Source organism: Myxine glutinosa, chromosome 7 (assembly GCF_964187855.1).
Source record: "Myxine glutinosa chromosome 7, kmMyxGlut1.1, whole genome shotgun sequence".
NCBI lineage: Eukaryota > Metazoa > Chordata > Myxini > Myxiniformes > Myxinidae > Myxine > Myxine glutinosa.
Window position 1 is genome coordinate 156,099,537 of NC_136267.1, and position 27,287 is coordinate 156,126,823.

The following is a 27,287-nucleotide window of genomic DNA, read 5'->3' on the forward strand; positions in this document are numbered from 1 at the left end:
TTCTGTACAATAAACAAGCTTTGTACCCAACGAAATGGCCTCTTCTTGTCGTCTTCGGCAACTACACAAACGGGGACACGGCTATGAGGCCTTGTTTTTTGCCAGTCTTTCCAGAACTTATTTTGTTAGACTGAGTGATAAGTTATCCGCCTCGCATGGAAAGCCTCCAAATCTGGTTGCTGTTTTGTTTCACGCATGTTTCAGATACCTATAATCTGCTATCAAACACCTTTGATTAATTTTTATATATATATATTTACACATGCAGAACAAGGTGAATCTAGGCTTGGTTTGCCGAAACCTGATTTACAATCTGCTGACAAATTGACTGACCAACACACATTTCAGCAACGGTTGCTTGTTCAAGCGACTTGACATCTTCCTATGCATCTTGTCTATGTTATTGACATGATGTTTAAATATGTTCAGAAGGGTATTTGGTCATGTCATGTATTTGTTTGTGGATTTCTGATACATGTAACACAATAAGAACCAGCAATGTTCTTAGTTATTCCAACGTTTGTGGCATTAATCCAACAACATTAGACAACTCCATATGTCAACACTCATTCCTATGTACACATCGATACCTAGCCAATACGGGACTTTATAAATGACCCATCCGCCCCAGAATGCTTTGCATACATGCACAGAAACCCTCAGCAGCAGCGGTCATCGGGGCATGCTAACATATATTGTGTATGCAAGGTGAGGATTGTTAGCTAACATGGCTCACTAAGCTTCTGAAAGAAGTGAGACATATTTGGAAAATTGTTTGCGAGAAATGGGTGTATCTCTGCACCATTTTTTATTATTATTTTTTTTTTTTTTGTGTGTGTGTGTACAAGATCGAGGCTCGTGAAAGAGCTAACATTTATCACACACAAAAAAAATCAAACACACACATAAAACATAGAATGAGGGGAGCGGTAGACAAGATGGGAAGAGAGGAGGAAGCACACAAACAAACACAACATTTGAGAGCAGGGACATCGGGAGATCTGTGGGAGGGAGAGGGCTTGGTGGGAGGTGGGAGAAGCATAAAACACATGGACACTGATTAATTGACGAGACACTGTTGATGAAAGAGTTGGAGGGCTGTCTCAGCCTGCCGATAGGGGTGGTATTTTGCAGCTGCCCTTACTGCAGACTCCCGATGATGTGGACCAGTGCAAGGCCCAAAAAACTGTAGACTAGCACGTGCTACCCAAACCCTCTGATTGCTGCCAGTGAGTGGACTTTGAACTTTTCCGGAGTGCCTCCTGTGAACATGGCAGGCTTGGTGTTTTTTGTTATTTGTTTTTTTAATGGCCACCTGTGATTGACAATGCTGTGTGTAATTACTAACAGATTGATTGTTACCAACTCTTCAACATAAACATACGAGTATTTGCGACATGAAAATGTTCTGACTACCAGATGTACCAGGCATACTTCCTTGAGGGGGAGTCAGTATCTAGTTTGGGTGCTTCTTAACAGCAATCGAAAGTACATATCTGAGGCTTGTGAATGCAAAGGGTAAGTTTAAAATCAACTTTCAAAATGATAATAATTGCTATTAATCATGGAGGAGTGGCAGGTGAGGACACATGGTTTTAGGTATATATTTTTATTTGGCTGTGGGACCATAAGAGGAGTTATTCTGGATTTTTCATCTGTTGCTGAAAGGAGGTTGTGTGTGTGTGTGTGTGTGTGTGTGTGTGTGTGTGTGTGTGTGTGTGTGTGTGTGTGTGTGTGTGTGTGTGTGTGTGTGTGTGTGTGTGTCCGTGTCCCCTTCCCCGTCTCCATCCTAAGTACTGGTTAGGGATGAAATTTGAATTTTTTCATTGTGCTGGCGATGGCTTGCCTACTCTTCACGAAAGGCACCATGGGATATTTTATGTCCACCAACGAAAGCTGGCAGACGGGACAGTTTAAACGCTGGAAATTATGTTTTAAAGACTATTTGACTTACAGATTTAGTCATAGCAATGGATCCCTTTATAAATTAAAGTCCCAAATTGATTGTGGATGCTAACTTTAATAGGATGTGGCTATGTCCCATCCATGATGGGATAACTAATTTCTTCATGTGTCACAGCTTTATTACATTGTTGGAGGGATGGTGGGGGGTTGGGGAACTCAAAGTTTTTGTCAATTTCCTATGCAAGTAATTTTGCATATTTTGCAAAGTGCACTTTATGCCAAGTTTCATTCTTGATACAACTTTGACGAGCATGTTTTGTTTTTTTTAAGGTGTGGCAATGTGGAGGACATCTGGAGATAATTCCTTGCTCAGTGGTTGGACATGTTTTCCGAACGAAGAGTCCACACACCTTTCCTCGAGGGGTTTCTGTTATTACCAAGAACCAGGTGCGCCTTGCCGAGGTCTGGATGGACGACTACAAGCATATATTTTACAGAAGGAACAGAAAAGCTGCAGAAATGGCAAAAAAGGTATGTATGTATGTATGTATGTATGTATGTATGTATGTATGCACAAAAGGTATTTACATCTGAAAATCAAATTAAAAAAATTAACAGTTGGGCCAATTTCCACCAAAGTTTGCATATGTGCTGAGAATACCCCCGTCATATCATGGGCCCCGTAAAAAAAAAAAAACTCCCTCCACCCCTACAAGGGTGAGGAGCCTACTTACAATTTTTGCTTGTATGGCTGGGCCAATCTTCCATCCTGACTTAAAACAGGAAGTGGGATTTTTATTTTTTTATTTTTTTATTTTCCCCAAGAAAACGTACCCGTTTCTCTCAAATAATTATTTTGTTGCACAGCTAAGCTTCTTTCTTCACAGTCATGTTCTCAGAGGGAACATGTATTTATTAGTTGAACAATTGAAGTGGATGTTATGATTTGGTAGTTGTAGCAGCACCAGGATGGCAGTTTATAACTGTCGTCGAATGGGCATTAACATGGTGGACCCATCTACCACGGTGGTTGATGTTTAAAAAAAAAATCCCACGATGTCTCTTGGGAAGAGTAAGCGACTTTGTCTACCACTATTGGCCATTAGTGGACGTTAAAAATCCCACGATGTGTCTTGTAAAAAGTAGGCGAGTTATCTCCAGCTTTCTGAACAACTTACTGCCCTGACTGACTGCTGGGAAGGCCAAGGAAACTCACTTAGAATAACTCGTACAAAGAGACTGCTTCGGCAATACCAATGATACCAAGAGTATGATCGATTGATGATGATGATGATGATGATGATTATGATGACGATGAGTATTAGCTTGAATTGAGGGTGAAGTGACTGCAAAATGTATTTTGATGTATTGGTGATCAGCTATCTTTTTTGTTGTCTAATATTGCTCTCTGTTCTCAGGCAGGATGAATGTGCTAAACCCAACAAAGCAATTGTAAATTTCCATGCTGTGAAGGATAGCAAGTCATGGAAATCTGGATATGCGTTAAAGACTTATATATTTGCTCTTGCCTTTTGAACAGTGCACGAGCAATGAAAACAAAACGTTTGTGACTATTAATGCTTTGAATCTTACAAACCCTTGTTTCTTCTAATGACACTCAGAAAGAATTTGGAGATATTTCCTCAAGGCTGAATTTAAGAGCACAATTGCAGTGCAAGAATTTCACGTGGTACCTCAATACCGTGTACCCGGAGATGTTTATACCTGACCGAACACCGAGGCTGTTTGGGGCGGTAAGGTTTATTTTTTCACTTTATTTTGAGCTTTCATTTGAATGTGCGTTGAGAGGATGCAATTGGTTAAATAACATTATTGCATGCAGATAAAGAACAAGAAGAAGGCATCGTGTCTTGATACAGGTGGCACAGACAAGAGTTCGGGGAAAATTCTGATAATGTATACCTGTCACGGAATGGGTGGAAATCAGGTAATTCTTCATCATCCCTTGGAAATTGATTATTTGGTTCATGTTTTGATGAATGAGTGGTGATACAAAAATGTATGTGCTCAAGAAGGAGGCAGATTTGAGCCAAAATGTTATTTATCCACATGGTCACCTGCAGTGTAGCAGTACTTTTGCTCTGAATTTGGCAAATTGTACCAAATCTGGTCCAAATAACATATGTGCACAGAGGAGTGAGATAATTGGTTTACCCTGTCTGTCTGTCTGTCTGGCAGTCAAACAAAATCGAAAATCATTCCAAACAGGAAACGTACTGTTTTTAGGGACATCCTGAAGAACACAAACAACAGACATGAAAAACTAATTTAATGTGCTGTAAAAGATGGTGCATCAATGGCGGTAAACCTCTGAAATTTTGTTTGTTTGTACAGCCTTTAAAACCTTTATTTTATTTCAATTTAACTGTATACTTGAAAACTGTAGAGCACAAATCGCCTTGTTTACACATCCAAAAACCTCCTGCTTAGCAGTACTTGGACACACTATTACGCCATTTTACGTCCTCTCGCCAAATTTATATTTGCCGGTCGCTCTATTGCCGGTCTCAGCACTATTGCCGGTCTTTGCCGGTCTCAACACTCCTTTGTGTTGGAGAATATCAAGATTCTGACGATCACGGCTCATGGGAAACAGATTTTGCTTGGAAACACAAAGCAAGAGTGGAAAAGACCTTTCCCATGTCCTTTTTCTTAAAACTACGTGGGGAAAGGTATTCTATGAACTCTCTAGTTGATACTTTCAATGACGTTTTGGGTTTGTGAAGTCATTTACACCTTTATCATATTTTGAAACAAAGGACAGGTAAATCGGGACAATAAGATAAATGAGGTAGCAATATAAATTTTCAACCATCCATCTCCAAGCTTTGGACCTGGAAGCATTTTCTTGAGGATAACTTTCTCAAGCTTGTCTTTACTTCTCACAATAAGTTATGCAGGCATTCAGCATATAATGTGCGATTTATGGGATGTTGACACTCCAGGAAGTCAACGAGAAACGCGTTCAATATTCCAGAAAATGCTGATCATCTCTCCCCTGATCTGGAAAAACCTAGTAAGTCCTCACCACTGGAATTTGAGATATTCAGAAAAAACAATGTACCTTTGGGATTAGAGTGCTGGGAACCAGAGACAATTAGTTTGGGCATATTGGCTGAACATGTGTGACAATGTTCCCAATGCACATGCCTTTTTTAAAGTAAAAAAATAGGTCCAACTCGATTTTGACCAAAATTCGACTTACTGGGTTTTTTCCCCAGATCAGGGGAGATCCCTTAATGTACTTGTTTTCATAGATTATCATCTTGCAGCTCATTGGGCTTTAGGTGTGTGTGGTGGTGGTGGAGGAGAATTGACATTACCTTTCTAAAAATTAACTTTTGTTTTTGGCTCGGTGAGGAACCAAATTTTCATTTTGGGTGATCAAATGCGCAAGGAATATATCAGAATCATCCTTGATTCATACTAAAAAGCGCTTCAGAAACTTCCACTGCAAGTGATTCGATTGTGATTAAACTTTTCTTTCCAGGTGTGAGGCTCACGGACGAGCAAGGTATAACGAGTGGGACAAGCATCAAGGGAATGACTGAATGAATGAGCAAACAGACAAAGAGAGGGAGAAGGGGGGGAAACTCTGAAACTAGCTTGGTTGGGTTAGGCAAGGCAAGGTTAATGGGAGTCATATAGATCATGGGACAAAATTGTGGATAAGAGATGGTGGTGCTCTACTTGCTTTTGAAGCCCTGGAGGAAAGAGTGAGACAGAACAGCCTCTGGAAGGTGGTGCAATTAATGGGTGAAGTTTTGAAAAAAAAGGCGTAGAAGTGTGTAGACAGCCTGGATTTTACAAGTTTAACTGGCAGGGGGTTACTCAAAGAATGCTTGCATCTTGGAGAATGTAGGGAGGGTCAGAGGTAGCAATATTGCAGAATAAACGGTAAAAAACCGAGACTAGAGATTTTGAGAACATATCTGTTGGGCACCTTGTTGAAGTTATGTAGTTTATATGTAATTGATTTCACCATAGTCATTACCCATCATTTGCTGCATGGTTCCTGACCATAAGTGTGGAAGGGGGTAAGGTGGTGGCTGCCCCTAGATGCAGCTTGAGTGGGCGTCACAGAATTTAGGATCATTAAGATAATTAAAACAATTTGATTAAATAAAACTAGCATATGCCTTGTTGTATTTTTAAAATTTATGGTTTGATCAGTTCACAATGTTTCGTTCATAAAGCGGACGAAAATAGGACGAAAATGGGACGAAAATGGATGATCTGGAATCTATTCGCTTTGGGGGAAACTTTTTGTCAAAAGTGTGAATTGCAGTGAGAAAACTTCAGAAGTAGTGTCAGGTTCTAGGTCCTGTGTCCAGTGCACCAAGTTAAACGTTCCACCGTTTTCTTTTTCTTTTTTTCTGCTCTGTTGAGTTTGATTCCCGTCTGAGCTATAAACAGCCACCCCGGTGTTTCACAGGCAGGGTGATTCATCAATGTTTGTGCTGTCCCTCGGATGGATGTTAAACTGGCATCCCATCTGCTGGCATTGGTTTGTTGACATTAAAGATCCCATAGTGTCCTTTACAAAGAGTAAGCGAGATAACGCCGACACCATGAACAAATTCCTGCCCTGACCTATACACCTATACACCTATACACCTATACACCTATACACCTATACACCTATACACCTATACACCTATACACCTATACAGTATACATACATTGCATCATCGGCATGGCTGTGCCCTCAGCCAATGATTCTTATCCGCAGTCTTGTGATACGAAAAAAGTAAATAAGTCAAAATAATGATCAAATGATTTTGTCATTAAAAAAAGTTTGATTATTCATTATACAAGTTGTTGAACTATTTTGTATTTTGGTTCTTTCCAGGTTGGACCGGGGATTTGTCCCACACCCCTCATTCATAACAAATATTCTGACTTGTAATCACACTTGTTGGTTGATGAAGTTATCCAACCCTGAATTTCAATGTCTGTTTGTTCTTTACCTGTATGCTTGGTTTTAATTATTTTATGTCGATCACCTGCAGTACTTCGAGTACACATCACATGGCGATATCCGACACAACATACGGAAAGAAATGTGCCTCCATGCTACATTTGATGGACTGTCTCTGCAGTTGTGCACTTATGCAGGCAAAGGGACTTTTGTGTCTATGGAACAGAAATGGCGCATCTTACAGGTGAGGATGTTTTGTGGCAGCACATCACCTACATCATATGCGGTGCGGTGTCAAAACATGCTTTTAATTTCCTCATTCGGTGCATTCTGCACTCATCAAAGGTGCTTTTTAAGTGGATATCAACATTTAATCCATAAATGGGTGATATCTCCAGGGGTTGGTCACCTTGTACCAGTCCTCTTGCCTATCTTCAACTTCTGCTTCTCCCTGGAAAGGAAGTTGCCAATTCAAATTTATGAATATATCTATGCCTATGAAAGGCAAAAATGTCTCTGAATCACTTTCTCTTGCACTCTCGCTCTCTCGCTCTCTTGCTCTCTTCGCTCTCTTTCTCTCTCGCTCTCTCGCTCTCTCGCTCTCTTGCTCTCTCGCTCTGTGGATGCAGCCTCACACGGGGGTGTGGAGGAGGCAGAGGGTATATATTTTCCATGTACAGACTTGGCATTTAATATGGAATATTTTTTTTGTGGGGGTGAACTTACTTTTCAAGATGATTTAAAACCAAAAGTTCATTGGAATTATGTTGAAATTATTCTAGATTTTGTTAATGTGACCTTTAAAAGAAACAAAAACCACATTTCACATTTCGAAGCAAATTAATTGATCCTTGAAAATGATGTAAACTGATATCGAACTCAATTCACGGACAGTACTGTGTTAAACTTCTGTACGTTTTCCAGAAGTATGTCTTTATTTTGCACATTAGCCAAAATTTTTTTTAACAAAAACAAAAGCTAAATTATGACTGGATTACGGACAGTAAAATTACAGTTCAGTACTTCGTGTAACCCCCACGAGCATTCAGGAGAGCACGTACATGTCGAGGCATGCTGTTCATGAGATTTGCCAAGGTTTGGAGAGGAATTGCTTGCCATGCAGTGACAATAGCCTGCTGCAATTCACGCACAGAGGTCGGCTGCTGGTCCAAGTTGTCGAATTGATGCGTTATTCTGCCCACAAGTTCTCCATCGGATTCATATCCAGGGACATGGCAGGCCACTCCATATGCTCTACACCACGGTCAGAAAGAAAGTGTTGGATCATGCGAGCACGATGAGGCCGTGCATTGTCATCTTGGAAGACAAAGTTTCCTCAAGGCTGCACGAGCAAATGGAAGCAATGTTTCTTCCAGAATGACCCTGTACTTGAACTGGTTCAGGTTTCCATTCAGAACAACCAGGTCAGTTTTGCCCCCTGCATGAAAAGCAGCCCAAACAGTCGCCCCACCTCCTCCAGCTTGGACTATTGGCACTATACAATCTTCGTTGTGGGCTTCATGCACTTGTCTGCACACTCGGACGCGGCCATGGTGACGATAGACCAGAAATCTAGACTCGCCACTGAAGATCACGTGATTCCAGTGTCCTGGCTGCCATTGACGGTGCTTTCTGGCCCACTGCAATCGGCGCTGGCGGTGTTGTCTGGTCAGGCGTGGCTTTCTCCGGGGACGCCTGGCATGATAGCCTGCTTGAACCAGTCGTTGGTTGACTAGCCTTCTGGATACAGGCACATTTGTCAGTTGCTGCCACTCAGCCCTAAGTCGATTAGCTGACTTGGTACGGCCATTGCAGACTAACCGGTGCAGCTGACGATCATCTCTCCTTGTGGTTCTGCGTGGACGTCCTGGCCTCAGTTTTGGAGTAGGGACACCCCTCTGAGCATTTCGTTTCAGGATCTTTGACACCTGACCTTGAGTAATGCCATACTGCCGAGCAATAGCACGCTGTTTCATGCCAGAATTTCGTAAAGCCACCACTCCATGACAAATAGCATTGTCAAGTTGACGGACCATCTCAAGAGGAAGCGGCAATAACTTTTCTAGATGTGCAGCAGTTGTTTTCCACTAATGCAGAATGGAACAACCCTTGTATACCCGACTGTGAAGCCAATCATCAAATGTACCTGTCCTTACATTTTGTCACGCCACCTGTGATATAATCCTGTTATTGACTTCTTGCTGTGAAAGACAATCAGTGACATGGTTCTTTCAACAAAGACATCACCGAAGGGTAAAAGAAACTCACCAGATTGATATACTGAGTTCAGAAAGTAAACCCAAGTCAAGAAAAAAAAAATATATTCCACATTAAATGCCAAGTCTGTAAATGTGAACTGTTCCGTGTAGTGCCATCTGGTGGTGGTGACAGGGTATTATAATCCCTTTTTTACCTGGGAAATGCTAAGGTTAAAGCATTCTACGCATGGGTAAATTTATTTTGGCAAACAGCACGACCAATTTGTCAGTCAGCGAAGCGAAGGATAGGCTACGCTATTTTATGCCTCCGTTGAAGTCGCCAGATGCATTATGTTTTCAGGTTGTCCGTCCGTGATAGGTTTTCGTTACCGCGATAACTTGAGAACGGCTACAGGGATCTAATTCAAACTTGGCACAGGTATGTATAATGAGGTAAGGATGAACTGAATAGATTTTGGGGTCATGAGGATAAAGGTCAGAGGTCATGTTAGGTAAAAAATACTATTACTGCAATAACTTCTGAACTAGTGATGGGATTCTGACGAAGTTTGTTAAGCTTATGTAAAATGATGTAAAGATTAACTGCTTATATTTGGGGTCAAGAGGTCTAAGGTCAAAGTTTGTAATAGGTCTATAACTTGAGAACAGCTGAAGTGATCCAATTCAAATTTGGTACAGGTATGTATAATGATGTAAAGATTAAATGATTAGACTTTGAGGTCAAAGTCTGTAATAGGTCTATAACTTGAGAATGGCTAAAGGGATCTAATTCAAACTTGGTACAGATATGTATAATGATGTAAAGATGAACTGATTAGATTTTGGGGGTCCCTAGGTCAACGGCCAAAGTTCAGTGGTCATGTCAGACAAAAATGTGAACTTGTGAACAGCTGAAGGGATTTAAATTAAAACTTGGTACAGGTATGTATACTGATGTAAACATGAACTGATTAAATGTTGGGGTCAATAGGTCAAAGGTCAGAGGTCATGTCAGGTAAAAATGTGCTAACTTGGGCACAGCTGAATGGATTTAAATCAAACTTGATACAAATATTATAATTATGTAATGATGTTATAATATGGGCAGAGGCATATCAGTTGACGTCGTGACGGTGAAGAGTGCCGTTTTGGTTTTTTTATATTCTTCAAAAGGATGGTGGACGGTGGACATTTTCAATGTAATATATATAGTGTGTATATATATATATATATATATATATATATATATATATATATATATATATATATTGTTACAGACGCGGTTTTAGATGTTATGATGGGCCGAGCGGATGGTCCAACCGCGACCGTTACAGGATCCCCAATTGGCCCGATTCCACCCGACGTTGACCAGATCGCACCACAGATATTCAATCGGGAAACCTCTAAAGCGACCGAAAGAGAATGAAAAAGAGAAGAAGACAGAGTACGGAGGAAGAACAGATTTATTATACACACACAAGCAAAAAGAAAGAGCGACCAAAATTATTTACAGCAATGGATGGAAGAAGCAGTCACACAGTGCATCGTTAGCTTATTCTATTCGATTTACTTAACCCCAAGACAACGATTAGGACAGACGACGTTCACACTTACACGGGGGATATTGCAGGCAGGTAGGGCTTGAGGTGGATTGCTGGAGAGGGAGGCAGGGTCGGAGGCAGCAGCTCTCAATTCCTCGCGTTTTTGGCGGGAAAAACCTCCGTCGCGTATCCGCTGCCGATACTGTAGACGTCACGCGCTGGCTCGGGCATACCTGCTCCTCTCCTTCTGGTGGAGCCGTCTCCCTCCTTTCAGCGCATCCCTCCAAAGCTGGTTTCCTCTCCGAGTACCTCTCCCCTTTGGCTTGGAGCGTCTCGCATCTCACCGCTCCTCTTGTATGTCGCCTCTTCGCTCATCTCATCTCCCAGGTCATCTGGTGAAGCAGTCCCTTACAGTCGCTTTTATCACTCGGGGCGGAATCAAGCCGCCGGCTGCGAGGGCACGCCTACCAGGTCGCTCACCGCGGTGCTGATTGGCCAAGTGGGGTTGGCTCACTCCTCCCCTCTATGACGAGGTGGAGACACGCCTTTCTTCTCCGAGATTAGCACATGGGCAATGGCGGCTTGCGGGATTGAACACCACTCGCACCGCTTTTGAAAGGAACTTTGGGAGAGCGGAGATGATTGGGGAAATTGGAAGGGCCTACGCTTATTTCGTTTGATACAATGCAGAGTCAATCTAGTGGGAAACACATATTTAGCCTACATGGAATAAGGAAATACACTATTTAAAAAGATATATCGTGGCCTGTGTGTAAGTTTCATGGAATTAACTAGGAGGACGGCTGCGACCATTATTTACATTACGAGGGTGTTACACATAACAAAACCACACTTTTTACATTCGTTACACTTCCTCCAAAATTGTTACACCTCTCAAAAACCGTTACACTTCTCAAATTCGTTACACTTCTCAAAACCGTTACAATATATATATATATATATATATATATATATATATATATATATATATAGATAGATAGATAGATATATATATATATATATATATATATATATATATATATATATATATATATATATATATATATATATATATATAGATATAGATATATATAGATATAGATATATATATATATATATATATATATATATATATATATATATATATATATATATATATGTATATTTTAACCATCTTTGTCTCAAAGTAATTAGATTACGAGTTGAATGTTTGAGATTTTCTTGTTTTGTTTTAATTTATTCTGCTGTTGCCATCCAATTGCACACAGGAGCATTTTGGTTCTCATGCCTTCCTTCCCTATTTTTTATTTATTTATGTCGAGTCTCCTCGGGCAATGATGGCATTGCCTTTCTATGGCTTGTACACATGGGTAAGTGTGTGTTATAGACGTGGAGTCGCCACTCCTCTCCGTCTCTCTGCTGGCCATTGGGGAATTCACCCTCTTCCGCCAGAGCTGTTTGAGTCAAATGGACTCTCATCCATCAGATGTGCAGAGCTATCTGCCATTTAAACCGCATGGCTGCAGACCGTTACTGGTGAGGGGGGATGAGAGCTATGACGGCTTGCCCACATGTGACCTGGGGTTATGCAAAGCAGGGGCATCCATCTCCCTGAAGTATCAGAAGACACCTGCATCCCCAAATGATGTTCAAAATACTACTCCGCTGTGCAAACCAACTCTCTGTACCCACGACGGCTTTGATATAATAAAATGGTGCTGATTATTAACGGCTAATAAATACTTCGTGTTGGACAAAAAAATAAAAAGGAAACTTAAAAAGCATCTGAAAATGCAAATCCTATCCATGTTCGCTTTGTATTCAGACTTCTTCTTCTTCCGTATGCTAAACATGACAAAAACTAAAATGTCACTCCATAGAGTGCATATCTTCGCCAGGCTGACCATTTTACTTTTTGTATTCAACTGATAGGCCGGACTTCGAACCAGACCTGAACCAAAATCTAATCAATTCCTCCTTGCCACAGACTCGACCTGTCCAGCAAGTTTAGTTTGAATCCGGCCATAACTTTTTGCGATGATAGTGCTATATATAGTTTTGGCCCTATTAGGCCATGTGCAGCAGGTCGATAAAGCAGCTAGAAATCGGTTTTCATTTCATTAAAAGGGTGCAACTTATCTACACTTGAATAAATTTCAGAAACATATTTTCTCATCAATATAAAACGTTTGAATCGTTAATTTTGTCCAACACGAAGTATTTATTAGCCGTTAATAATCAGCACTATTTTATTACATCGTAGCCGTCGTGGGTGCAGTGATTTGGTTGCGCAGCGGAGTAGTATTTACACCCAGCCAATCATCAGCCAGTATTGTCACAACAAGCACTATATTTATCCAGCAATGGCGGCCTCAATTAAAGGGGAGAATTGCGACGATGTCTATAGAAAAGGTGTCAAAAATCGCCCCAACTGTGTGTCATGCACATATCATCTGTTAAGAAACAAGATATTCATGCCTCCACAGATTCGATGGGATAAGTACTGCGAATATCTATTGCAATTGAGTTGAGCGCTTGTGACTATACCGGCTGATGATTGGCTGGGTGTAAATACTACTTTGCCACGCGACCAACTCTATGCACTCGTGACGGCTACACTATAAGAAAATAGTGCTGATTTTATTAATGGAAATTACTTGGTGTTGGACAAAATTCATGATTCGAACTTTTTATATTGATGAGAAAATATGTTTTCTGAAATTTATTCAAGCGGAGATAAGTTGCACCCTTTTAATGAAATGAAATGGCCATTGGTTGCAGCCAAGGAGGACAGGTTGAGATTTATTTTTAACCATGTGTCGACAATTCCCCGATTTGTGTTTTTTGTATAAAAAAATTTTTATAACTTTATCGATCCTGGACAAGATTGAAAAACAAGGATTCGATACTTGCAACATGGATTTTAATGTTGATGTGTTGACGTGTTGGCGGGCTAAAAAACGTGTTAATGTAAATTTTTGTTGATCGGTCAGATTTATCTTATTTGTCGATATAATTTTTTTCCCTTGTTTTACAGCAAACTTTGTTTTCCAATGAAAAAACTCAACTCTGCCTTACAGCGAAAAACACCATACCAGGATTAATGCCTTGTAACTTTGGAGATGAATACCAGCAATGGACATTCATTTAACACCGCAACGTCATGACTGTATCGTCAGCACATGAGCATCTCTACCTTTAACATGCCTTAGTCATATCTCTCTACTGTGCTGGTAGCTTGTTGGACCATTCTGGACCGAGTCTTTCTGCTGATCTACAATGAGCCTTGTACATTGACACGCACATCACCCAGGTTCCTGCTTGTTGTACATGAGTTTTATTACTTTATGAACCCTGTTATACTCTTGGCATTTTGGGACTGAGTTTATATTTCCTGATTAAATTTTTTTTTTTTTTGGCTTTGCTCTGTGAATTATTTAATTTGGTTTTCCCATTTGGAGCACCTCTCTCGCACTATGATCCCAAATACTTTTAATTTCATTTACTCCAGATTTTCCCATTACCTCCTAATGCCTTATTAATTTATATACAAATACAATGATGTCTCCCAGCATCATCTTGCACATCCTATTTTTGCAACTTCCCCCATAAGCTCAAACTACCATAGATAAACTCACCCATAGCACATATCGCTCAATGCAACCATTGCTTCAACCATACCAGCATTTATAATGTCCTGGCCATCATTACATTTCTACCTTCTCCGTCAACATAATTTATACTTAAAATCCATTAACTTCTCCTCATTTTATGGTAAAGTCCAGAGGAGTTGAATATTATTAATTTTAAATGAATTGTTCCAAAGAATGCTGTTTTGCATAAAATATTTAAACAAGTTTTTTTTTTTTTTTTTTTTTTTTAAATTAATATAACTCTCTTCGTCTTTCATGGTGCACTAGGATTGGGTATGGAAATATGTGGGATAATTATTCGTTCCCCCGGCAGTCAGAGGGTTGTTGATCCTTCAGAATGTTGAACCTTCAGCATAATATTTAAGTTTATCGTTGTGGCTAATTGGTATGAATTTTTTTTGCATCATTTCTGGTTGTGGTTAAATACATGATTATTTGATTGCGTGCATCTCTGTCTGGCTACGGCTCTACCTCCAGATGCTTGGAACCAATGACGGAATACTGAGGCTAAGTATCTCCAAATGGAGCGTTTCTCCTTGTGCGCAAAACCGAATTGTTTTATAACCGAATTGTTTTATAACCGAATTGTTTTATAACGTTCTTTCCAATTTGATACCTTTTCCTACCACCACCCAGTGCTCTTGATTGATTTCGCTGATTTTCCTCGGTTCTTCTACGCCAGTTTTGGAATTGAAGAGCAGAATCTTTACTAAACTCAAATTTTTGGTTCAATGAATATCTGAACGTTCTGCACTACATTGTTGTTTTTCTATTAAGATTAAAGGAGCTTGCTGCACTCACTGATGCAGCATTAACTGGATCAAATAAAATGAACAACTTGGGTTTGTCCTGATTTGTCACTTTGTCTAGACTAGTGTGTTACGAGCAGGGGCTACCTGGCTGGCGCTGCCAGGAGGGGAGAGGGGGATACCCGGCGCTTCCTGGCTGGGTGAGCTTTTCCCGTGTTGGACATTGAAAAGCGATGGAGTTATTGACATCATGGTGGTTACCTTTTGCCTGCGAGCCGGCGGCAGCACTGCCTGACCCCACATCCCATATACACTTTATAGTGGCTTCAAAATGGATGTCAAGGCCAACATGTGATAGATAGCTTGAAACATTTCACAAATACTGAAGTACTTACACCCAAAAGTTGTTGCCTCTAGGTCCTACAGTGTAGCTGTGAAAGAATTACATACAAATGCAAAAAACATTTGAAAATATAACATTTCATTGGCATAAAGATATACGAATAAGTGTTGTATATGATTGTCAAAGATGATGAACCAGCTTGTTATACATGGAATTTCCACAACTTCCGTTAAAGCTTAAAGGGTCATCTACCTATGATGAATGCGAAGAGAAGAGTAGGTAATTTTGTATGCAGCCTGTGGCAGCTAGTTACATCATTGCTGGGAGCGTGAGGTGGTGTAGGTGCGGTGACATGAGGTGGGGTGGTGATGTGTGGGTTTAAAATGTTAATTTTTTTGCATTCAACACTTTTGTTGACACACCAGACTCCGTTCCTTAAATAATTAATTGAAAATAATTAATCATGTGTATTTGAATACGAAGGCCTTTCATGTCCATTGCTGGATTGTTAACGTTGATGGGTAAATTTTAATATAATATTGTTTACTAGTGGGGTCACCCGTGGGAATCCCACGGGCATGGACGTGTGTGACATTGACATATTGAGTTAGATGCTGCACATTCATTTTTACAAAATGGTTACTGGCAAGTCATCAGATCCAGAAATGGTGAAATGAACACAATTTATTTATTTCACATAATATGTGACCCCTCACTCCTCTCCACCTGACACTCTCCTCTCTCCACCTGACACTCTCCTCTCTCCACCTGACACTCTCCTCTCTCCACCTGACACTCTCCTCTCTCCACCTGACACTCTCCTCTCTCCACCTGACACTCTCCTCTCTCCACCTGACACTCTCCTCTCTCCACCTAGCACTCCTCTCCTCTCCAATCCCTCACATTCCACTCCTCTCCAATCCCTCACCTCTCCAATTCCTCACAATCCTCTCCAATCCCTCACACTCCTCTCCAATCCCTCACACTCCTCACCTCTCCAATCCCTCACCTCTCCAATCCCTCACCTCTCCAATCCCTCACCCTCCTCTCCAATCGCGCCTCACACTCCTCTCCAATCGCGCCTCACACTCCTCTCCAATCGCGCCTCACACTCCTCTCCAATCGTGCCTCACACTCTTCTCCAATCCCTCACATTCCTCTCCTCTCCAATCCCTGACCTCTCCAATCCCTCACACTCCTCTCCAATCCCTCACACTCCTCTCCAATCCCTCACACTCCTCTCCAATCCCTCACACTCCTCTCCAATCCCTCACACGCCTCTCCAATTGTGCCTCACACTCCTCTCCAATCGTGCCTCACATTCCTCTCCAATCCCTCTCCTCTCCAATCCCTCACCTCTCCAATCCCTCGCACTCCTCTCCAATTGGGCCTCACACTCCTCTCCAATTGGGCCTCACACTCCTCTCCAATCGTGCCTCACACTCCTCTCCAATCGTGCCTCACACTCCTCTCCAATTGGGCCTCACACTCCTCTCCAATCGCGCCTCACACTCCTCTCCAATCGCGCCTCACACTCCTCTCCAATCGCGCCTCACACTCCTCTCCAATTGTGCCTCACACTCCCCTCCAATCGCTCCTCACTCTCCTCTCCAATCGGCTTTTCCCCGTCTCGTTTCTCTTGGTTTTTCTCCCGTCTCATTCGTTTTCTTGCTACATCCTGTTCAAGTCTGCGTTCTTCATTGATCGTCTCATTCATTTTGGAAATAGAAGTTTCCACGCAGCGCATGAATTGTCACGATCCTCAAGAGGAAGTGTCTCGTAATCATCAAATGATAAATGGCAAGTAAATTATATTGTGGAAAATTAAAGATTTCAAATAAACCTATTTAAAGTGTATGCGCACATAACTAATTTAAAAAACGAAAAAATATCTCTCGGTAATTTCCTGAAACATATTTTACTTCCGGATAATAATGATGAATGAAATAAAAACGAAGAAATATATGTCGGCATCATTGTTGACGTTTTTGTGACGACTGTCATCAAACGAAAAAGTAATATATCTCAACGGAAAAGCAAAAGCGAATTTTTAATATATGTCGACATGTTGCCGTCGGTGTCATGTTGGGCGGTGTATGATACATCATGACGCGATTTAAAAAAATATATATCTGCATTTTCCCGCGTGTGTGGAATGTTCTCAATTATTTCTGACAGTGAGTCTAAAACCATCGATAAAAATGAAATCAGATGGTGAGTTAGATTGGAGATAAAGGCGTGAGAGAGACTCAATGGCCTTGAAGTTGCAGGCCTTTGAGAATTCATTTCGTTCTATATACGGCAACTTTCATCGGATTTTCTTCCCGTTTTTTTTCAACCGAGTCTAAAACTATGTTAGCGACTGTGAAAAATGAAATGATATATCGAATTTGATTTGAAATAAAACTGGGAGAGAGAGCAAAACACCACGGGCCTACAAAACAGGCCTCAAAGCTATGCGAGTTAATAAAATGGTGGATATTTGTTTATATGAAGCCTCTCCCAGAATGGGTGGAGCTATGGGTGGAGCTACTCTGCAAACCGAGTAAGCCACACCCCGGACAGATGTCCAACAGACAGAATCATCTACGGCTATTATAATATAGATAATATAAATTAATGAATGTAATATAAATTGAATGCAGTCTCCAAACTGTTATGAAATATATAACACGAAATTCCTATAAAGTAGATTAAACAAGTTGTGTGGTGTGATGCATTGTAAGACTAGAACAGCACTCGGTGGAGTTCAGAGTCTCATCCTGCACACTCATTCTGAACAAAAAATACCTTCTTTTTTTTTTCTTTTCTTTTTTTCTGTATACAAGATCCAGGCTCGTGTAAGAGCTAGCATCAATCACAAAAAAACCGGACACACAAAACATACAATAAAGAGAGCGGGAGACAAGATGGGGAGAGAGAGGGAAGCACACAAGTACAACAGTAGAGAACAAGACAACGGAAGATCTGTGGGAGGGAGAGGGCTTGGGGGGAGGAGGCATGGAAAGGTGGGCATGGGGGGGGGGTTGTTAACTGAACATGTTACTATGACGGTCCACTTCTATTATGGCCCATATAGCTATATCATCCACCCTATTATGTCACATACATTGCCATTATCTGTAGCTTTATTACCTTGTGCTCGCGAAGTGAAAAGTCGGGTTAGGCATTCGGTTGCATACATGTGCCGTGCGCGTCTGCATTTTAAAAATTTATTTTCTCGGCAATCGTTGGTCCGATTGACATGAAAATTTACCAGAGGAGCGTCTCCTCCATTGGAATATTTTATTGATAATTATGACGTCTTAGGTCACGTGGTACAGGCGCCATCTTTGAAAACCGAAAAACGTTGCACCTCTATATCTCCAAAACCACTTCATGGAAAAAATTGAAATGTGGCTCACTGTAAGAACTCCTCATGGGGAATAAGTGTGTCTGATCAGTTTGAAATTTATTTAGCGTGATCTACGCAACAATTCTATTAGAGAATATAAATTCATGATGCCATCGCTGACGTGGTCTGGCAGATCAAATTGGATCAAATTGGATCAAATTGGAAAATTGGATCAAAGAAAAAGAAATGTTCAAAAACAGAAAATTTGGCTTGCACCAAGTTGACTGCGCAGGGTAAGTATTCCATGAATACCATCGAGTTAATTATTGATTGATTATTAGGATATTTAACAACCAACTTTTGGTATAATTCATGGACCTGTGTGTGGGTGTGTTTGTTGTGTTACTTCTGCAGCTATGGGCCAATTACATCCAAACTTGCAACATTTACACTACCAGTCAAAAGTTTAGGTACTTTACTGGTGTACTTAACACTTAAAAGTATACTTTAACGTTTGACTGGTAGTGTATGATCAGCTAGCTCATCAGCAGCCTGGTGCTGGCTTGGGATCCTAGGATCCTGAGTTTGAAACCCGGTTGATCGTCTAATTAACGCCGGGGGGTTGACAGCCTATAATGTAATTGGGGCACTGCATCAGCGGCACAAATGCGCTTCCAGAGAAATGATGCAAACAGCAGCCACAGGCTGCATATGAAACAGCCTCATCAGCATAACCCCATTTTTTGAATAGGAGTGTTTTGATCTTTGTTGGTTGTCCTGGGGGGGGGGGGGGGGGATGCCAACAATTATCCATTGTGCAGCACCACTACAGATGAGAGATGGTATTACAAGTGTCCTCCCTCCACAGTACAGTATTCCCCACATTTTTCAGTGGGGTGAGGCGTATTGAATTATAAGCAGTTGACATGTTTTTTCCTTCATGCATATAACCCGAGTTTTTTATTTTATTTTTGGGAGTGATTGTGGCAGCTGTCAGTTGCCTATACACCGCCCAAATGAAAGTACGTGTTGGAAGAATGTGTTGCATTCCTGGAACAACATTGCCCGTAGTGTGGGTACTCTGCTAGTTAAGGCTAAATTGTGTCAATGAAGATGAATATGAAAGAAATTCAAACTATAATCCCCATGGCTAGACGATTATATGTACGTAGTTTCGTATCAATCTGTTAAGCGGTTCTGGAGAAGATGGCTGCCAGACCACGTGACCGACGGAGACAAACCACCTTTAGAGGCCATTTTCCCCAGAGCAGGGGTTGGCCTTTTCGGGCACCGTAGTCCCCTTTTTGAAGCAATGTTTTATGGCCGGATGCCCTTCCTGCCGCCAACCCTGTTAGTCGCCTCTTGCGACACACAGGGAATTACCAGTGAACTGGTGCTCACTTTGCCGACCTCGGAAGGATGACAGGCTCAGTCAACCCCCCTGGCATTAATTCAGCGATCGACCAGGATTCGAACCTGGGATCCTAGGATCCCAAGCCGGCACCCTAACCGGTACGCCAACACCAGGCTGAGACCACGTGACCGATGATGTCATCAATTTAATTCTTCACTGACATCGGGTCGTAGATCAGATATATGAAGTTACTTTTAGCAGCTTCGCCGTGACTATTATGTGGAGAACTAAGTTTGAGGATAGTTTCAGTTACCTTGGGATACAACCTTTACATTTAGCTTCTATACATTTAGAGAAAATATGGGGAATGGCCTCGAGAGGGCTTTTTCCAAAATGGCACCATGGGTGTGTTGGTGACATTACATGTCTGAGAATGTTGGTGTTTTGTCTACAGAATCGACCAAACAACGTATTATGGAGTTTTTAACAGTTCTAAATTCAGTTTTCGTATTTATAGCAAGCTGCACCACTCATAAATACTGATATTAGTGCTTTTATTCGTTCCTTACAGGACAAAATACAGCAAAATGGTAAATATGCAGCAAATGTTGAATATTAAGGCCATTGAGCTTGCTGAAACTGGTGCATCGCTGCAGTGATTATTATAATGTGACTTCTAGCATTTAGTATTTCAACTGTCCTTGAACAAGGTGTAACTTTTTTCATTCGTCCATTTCTTCATTATCACTGTAATCCGACCAAATTGAAGAATCTGAATCAGCATCAAGATCTCTGTCATCTGTTTGATTCCTACATGCAGCTGAAAGGTCTTCTGGCATACAAGCTTTGGATGATATGACAGGTACAACTGTGCCAGGCATATCTGCAGCCCAGCTTTGCCTCAATGGTGAAGGAGGAGGTTTGGGTTTGGAATAATTGATGAACACCCACACTTGATAGTTGGCTTTTAAGATACTAGTACATGCGCAGACTCCCGGAGGGGCAGGAAGGGTCATTCCTCTTTGGGGTATATATAGATTACAGTCGATCTATGGTCGGGTCTCAATAACATTGGGTGTGTGTTCATTTACCAAGTTTCTTGTTGAGATATCGCCAAGTTGTTTAAGCATTTGAGCAAGCACTCGATTCAAAACCGTTAAGGAACAGCTGGCTTGGCAAGCGCTAGCTAGCTGCTTGGTAAAGGAGCACAACCCGAGCTTCTCCCTTTCAGTTTCGTATCAAACAGCAGGAGCGAGTTTCAAAAGTTCGCTACGAAAAATGCCACGGTAGCGGCAGAAAGGGCCATGTTATGAACCCAACATTTGTGGGTTATATAGAGTACAGTAGATCTTTGCTCTGTTCTGTAAGTAAACCTTACTTCACGGATGTCGGGATTCCTCCAAATTTCTTCATTTAGTATGATAAAGAGCATTAGCGATTGTTTAAAAAGGTAAGCACACGTGGTTGTGGTTTATAATATTTTTACTTCCTATTGCTCCCATGGATACGCCATTATAACTATAAGCTATTTATACACGTTACCACTGCAGGAAAACGCCTTGGGGAAGTGGGACATTATTAGTATTCATTTTGTTTTGTAATAACCTTAACAATATGCGATTATCATTAATTTTGTTATTAAAAGCGTATTTGGAAAAACGCCACAATAAAGCTAATTTAACATTTATATACACCTCAACATGCAACCCCATTGACTGCAATGGCGGGCAAACTCGCTCGGGGGGAGAAAAGCCCCTTGGGGTGGGGGGCAAATGAATGTGCTACAACCTTCATTGTGTAACCCTTCGTAATCCTGTCAAGTTTGGTTGAGATTGGACAAGTAACGACAGAATGTATTGGCGTCAAAGATTCATCAGACAGACAGAAATGACGTGTTTTAGTATGATGATGATAAGAGTCGGGGTCTTGTGGAAGTCTAGAGGTAACCTTCTTTTCCGTTTCACTTGTTGGCGTTTACTTGTGCGTTTGCTTCTCAGCATAGATACAACATAGAGTGGAGTGTTCTAAATCCTGGACAAGAGCCTTGTTGACTGGAAGTTCAACCCTGATGATAGATAAAAGGGATGTGCTTTCGGACAACTTGTCAGAACAGAGAACACCGATGTTTTTATTGGACATGCAATCTTTATTTTTATGTTTTGGTTTTTTTTCTAAGAGAAGAGCACCACGTGGCAAAGAGAAAACGGTGTCCATGACAACAATTTCACCCCATTATAATCAAATGGATTATTTTTGTGATTTTATTTTTGCCAAACCTCAGGAATTTTTAAAAGATATCAGATTGAAACTTGCACAGCTCATTTCTAGGCATGTGTAGTATATGTGTATAAAATATTGTCTAAACTAGTCAAAGGTCATGGTCAATGCCATACAAAATATGTAAAACACCAATTAGTCCACAATTAGAAAATGTATCAACCAAATTTGTTATGCACAACATTCGATCATGCAAAACACTTGATAGATCAAATCTACCAAATTACAAAATTGCTGTTCCCATGGTAACTATTGTTTATTTGCATTTTGCAATTATCGCGTTATGCACGACATATAGATTTTATTTACTAACGATAGTTCTTCTTCGTAGCGGACCGCCATTGTATATAAGGTATAAACATGTCCCACGTGTCACGGTCCACATCATCACTTTACGTTGGATGCGTGTCTGTCTAGGTGTCGGTGAGTTACATCCCTTCTTCCCTTTTCTCTTCTCAAATTTCTGGCTTCACCCTTTCACCACATTTGCCTACGCAATATGTAGATGGTTCCAAGCAACTCATTAATTATCCCATCGTGTGTGTGTGTGTGTGTGTGTGTGTGTGTGTGTGTGTGTGTGTGTGTGTGTGTGTGTGTGTGTGTGTGTGTGTGTGTGTGTGTGTGTGTGTGTGTGTGTGTGTGTCGGTCATCAATCAGGGCCGTAACTTTTTTACCCTTTGAGCTATTGTCACCAAATGTTCACCAAACCTTTATTATGATAATGCAGAGAAGTCAAATTCATAATTTTGTCAAAAGGTCAAAGGTCAGCGTCACCTAAAATCATCAATTTTCATCCAATTAACCTGAAATTTAAATTTACAATTTGAGTTTTCTTATCAAATTTTCACCAAACCTCTATTACCACAAAGTGAAATGCAGAAAAGTCAAATTAATAATTTTATCAAAATGTCAAAGGTCAGCGTCACATAAGATCATCATTTTTTTGTCCAAATGATATGAAATTTTAAGTATTTGCATATTGTACCACAGAATTGGTTCACCACTCAAAAGCTAGGAACTGATTTTTTTTTTTTATCTCTAAAGCTCAAAGGTCACGCCTGCATAAAATAATTAATTTTCATTTTGTATTTTTCTTAAAACGTTTTTTATTTTGAGCATACAGAAGAAGAAGAAGAAGAAGAAGAAGAGGCAGAAGATGAGGGAGTCGAAGAAGAGGCAGAGGATGCGGGAGAAGAAGAAGAGGCAGCAGAAGAGGGCGAAGAAGAAGACGCCCGATTACAAATCGACGCGGATGGGCTTTGCATTTTCACATTCTCCAGTTACAAGTTATTCACAGTAGACTGCTGATTGTGTATTCGCGTGTATGTAGTCAGTGGTTTACTATGAAGGACTGCTGTCTGATATCAAATGCAGTGAAACAAGTGCTTTTGCTGCTGCAGTGTCTTCATCGTCGACTTGTTGTGATGTATAGGCATGGTAAATTTACTTTGTACAGTGGGTATGAGAACTGCAAATGTATAGTTGTACCATATACTACAACACGCATCAAGTCGGATGAGGTTTGCTTGAATGTTTCTTTTCAAGGTAAAGGATTTACAGCGCCCTCCATAAGTATTGGAAGAGTTACCGGTAAGTGAAATTTGTTATTATTTATTTATATTCAAGACATTTGGATTTGAGATCAAAAGATGAATATGAGGCAAGGGTACAGAAGGTCAGGTTCTATTTATTGGTATTTCTATGCGTATATCTTTTTAAGAAGTTTACATTTAAATTAAATTCGTTTAAAAAAAATTAAAAATTAAAAATGTAATTTAAATGCAAAATAAATGTTGATGTAAAACTGAACATAAAAGTGCTACGGTATTGTTCTGCAATGGTAAAACATGTATACCTAGAAATACCAATAAATAAATGCTGACCTGTATTCTTGGCTCGTATTCATCTGTTGATGTTAAATCCAGATTTATTGAGTATATAGCAATAAAAACAAATTTGCTGATCTGTTTCAATACTAATGGAGGGCACTGTATATCTATAGCTTAATGCAGGTGCAATTGTGTAATGAGGAATGGATAGAGAAAGAGGTGGTTTGGAAGAGGAGGGTGTGGGGTGCTGATGCTTTTGATAAAAGGTGGATTGTTTGCCGCTGAAAGCCTCTTCAGCTTTTGAACGGGACTCTTTGCGAAGAAGCGACCAGCTGGGGTCCAGGTAAACATGAGCCCTGGCATAAAAGGTTCGATGACGAGGGGGTGGGTGGTATGGCAAGAGCTGCATTGTGGCGCATACTGACCCTTCGGACAGGTAAGATCATCGATGGCGTTTCCCAATTCCACCAAAAAAAAGAGAAATTTGCCACTTTCAATTAAATGAGGTGAGTTGCCGCTTGTTAAAATGGGTGTCTAACAAACATGTTTTTCACTCCAAAAGACTTCTGGGGTGTTAGTCACTCATGTACAGTACCAGATTTGTAAGCCATTTGAATGATATTTATGTAATTAAGCCTCCCCCTATACCTATAGGATAGGGGAAGGCTTATAGCTGTTGTAGGGTTTGTTTCTACAAATTTTCCCTCAAATTTTAATGGTGCCACGGAGTTACTTAGTTAGGAGTTACTTAGTTAGGAGTTACTTAGGAGTGCTAAACCACTTTCGACAAATAATTTTCTTCTTATATTTAATCTTGCACTCTCAACACTCCGTTTCTGAACTGTATCCATTTCGGAGCTGTGTCTCGGAGCTGCCTTGGACTTTCGGAATGAAATTTTGCAACAATAAAGGGAATATAAAGTATGCGGCGCTGACCTAATTGTTTTGACCGTGACCCCATTTTAACGTGATGACTTCATTAAAGACGTAATATTTTTCACCAAAACCCAACAAAAGTTTGTCAAATTGGAACTAAATTGCACTCCCTATATTGCATCGAGTAAGTTGCATTTAAGCTTGATTTACATCATATCCATCCGGGTTAAAGGTCAAATTTATAAAGGCCTTATACCCTTACGGATATTAAACGACCATTTAGGTGTTTCGCCCTTTTTTCTGCCAATGTATGACTACATTCGGACTCAAATTTTGCCACAATAATGGGAATACAAAGTATGCCGGGTTGGCAAAATGTTTTTTTAACCTTGACTTATTTTTAAGGTCATGGCCCATTTAAGGTATGCATTCTGAAAATTTTCATCAAAACTCGATTAAGACTGATCAGAACGAAATTTCTCTCTCTGGATAGCACATTTATCAAGGGCACATTTAAACTTAATTTATGTCATACCCGTCCAGGTTAAAGGTCAAGGTCAAATGGCGGTCCTAAATAAAATGCATTTTTTGTCATGACTCAATTTTGCCAAATGCGGGATCTCAAAGACAACTTGGCCTCAAAACGTTGGCCTTCCAAGATGTTATTGTAACAAAATGGGGATCTGCACTGGAGTTGTGCTCCTGATATTTGATTAATGTCCTTGGCCTAATTTTTCAGATTGTGACCGAATTAACAAAAAAAACACCTTTTTGATCATAACCTGAATAATGTTCATCCAATTTTCAGGATGAGTTTTATGGATATGTTCTACAAGGGGACATATTTTCTTATTTTACACTCTATTCTTAAATGTTGAAGGTCAAGGCCATTTGGTGGTCAAAAAGAAATGGCCATCATTGGATTGTGGGTCAAGAGTAAGTCGCGGGCTATTGCTTTGTGTTTGCAAATATATAGATGTCCTCTGTTATTGCATTTTAAAGATTTTATGAACCGTAGTATGAGTGTGATGCATTTATGTTATGTAACAAAAACAGCCATGTAATAATTGGGTATTATATATATATATATATATATATATATATATATATATATATATATATATTGTTACAGACACGACTTTGATGTTATGGTGGGCCGAGCGGAATGGCCGCCGTGTCCGCACAAGTTACCCGATTATACTCGAACCTTGGCCGAGTTGCGCTACGCTAGATCAATGAAGGAAAAGGACACAACGGCTGGGATTAAAATGACACGACACCAGGGATACGGTTCTCAAGACCTCCGGAGGAGGTTATAATATGGCGGAAGGTTAGATTACAGGAATGAGAGGGACAGCATAGTAAGGTGGGCACTTAAACACGGTCTTATATTAGCCCCGACAGACGACAGATAAACAGGACAAAACTGACTCACACGGGGATTGATGGCAAGGAAAGCGGGTAGTCGATGGCTCAAGGTGCACCTTGGCTCAGGGGCAAAATCGACCCGGTCCGGTCCAAAGATGCGGGGAGGTCGCTCAGCGCTCGGAGGTCGCGACTTGTCTCTTCTTCAAGCTCGGGGCGCATCTGACGTCACGTCCGGTAAGTCGCTGCGTATATCCGGCGGGGAGTGACACGCCCTCGGCGAGTTAGCTCCGCCCCAGATGGAATCGGTCCGCCCTCCTTATTGGGTGCGGGGGGGTTACCGGCTCCGCCCCTGACGAGGAGCTGACAGCCAGCCCCTTCGTGGTAACCCCGTGGAGCGCATGGGCAATCGCGGCTAACCACGCCGGAGTGAGGAAGCACACTCCCCGCGCCGCGCCGCCCCCAATCTCCTCTGTTGTTGTAGTTGTAGTTGTAGTTGTTGTTGTAGTTGTTGTTGTTTCATGGGGAAGATGGGAGGAGGTATGGGGAGGTCCTAAACTCACTACTGGTGCCATACAATCACATTCTGGTGCAACGAAGAGTCAGAATTAATGGAAACGAGTCCTTAACTGACATAGACTAAGAATAACTAGCAAGATGTCCGAAAGTTGTCTTCGTGAGATGCGGTGGACCTGGGCACGACATTTAATGGGGGAAAAAGGGGCAGGTCGGTTCTACAGAGTGTTATTTACAGGCAATGGGACTAGGGAATGGGGGATTGGGGATAGTTGGGGAGTATTGGGGAAATAGGGGAATATTTACAAGCGGATATGGAGGCCAAATGCCATATCCGCAACAATATATATATATTGTTGTGGTTTTTAGAACCCTCCACTTGGTAAATTTTTGTAAATGTTCCCT

The 27,287-nt window shown here is 40.9% G+C and overlaps 1 protein-coding gene across 1 annotated transcript in view; it reads left to right on the forward strand.

The window, feature by feature from the left end:
- The window catches only part of LOC137431764 (polypeptide N-acetylgalactosaminyltransferase 3), a 34,609-nt gene extending 19,528 nt beyond the window's left edge, over positions 1–15,081 (forward strand). Inside the window, exons 6-10 of the mRNA XM_068123457.2 lie at positions 2,236–2,436; positions 3,528–3,659; positions 3,749–3,853; positions 6,939–7,091; positions 13,624–15,081. Coding sequence (XP_067979558.1) covers positions 2,236–2,436; positions 3,528–3,659; positions 3,749–3,853; positions 6,939–7,091; positions 13,624–13,737 — 705 coding nt within the window. The 3' untranslated portion in view covers positions 13,738–15,081. The remainder of the gene's footprint in view (positions 1–2,235; positions 2,437–3,527; positions 3,660–3,748; positions 3,854–6,938; positions 7,092–13,623) is intronic.
- The last annotated feature ends 12,206 nt before the right edge of the window (positions 15,082–27,287 follow it).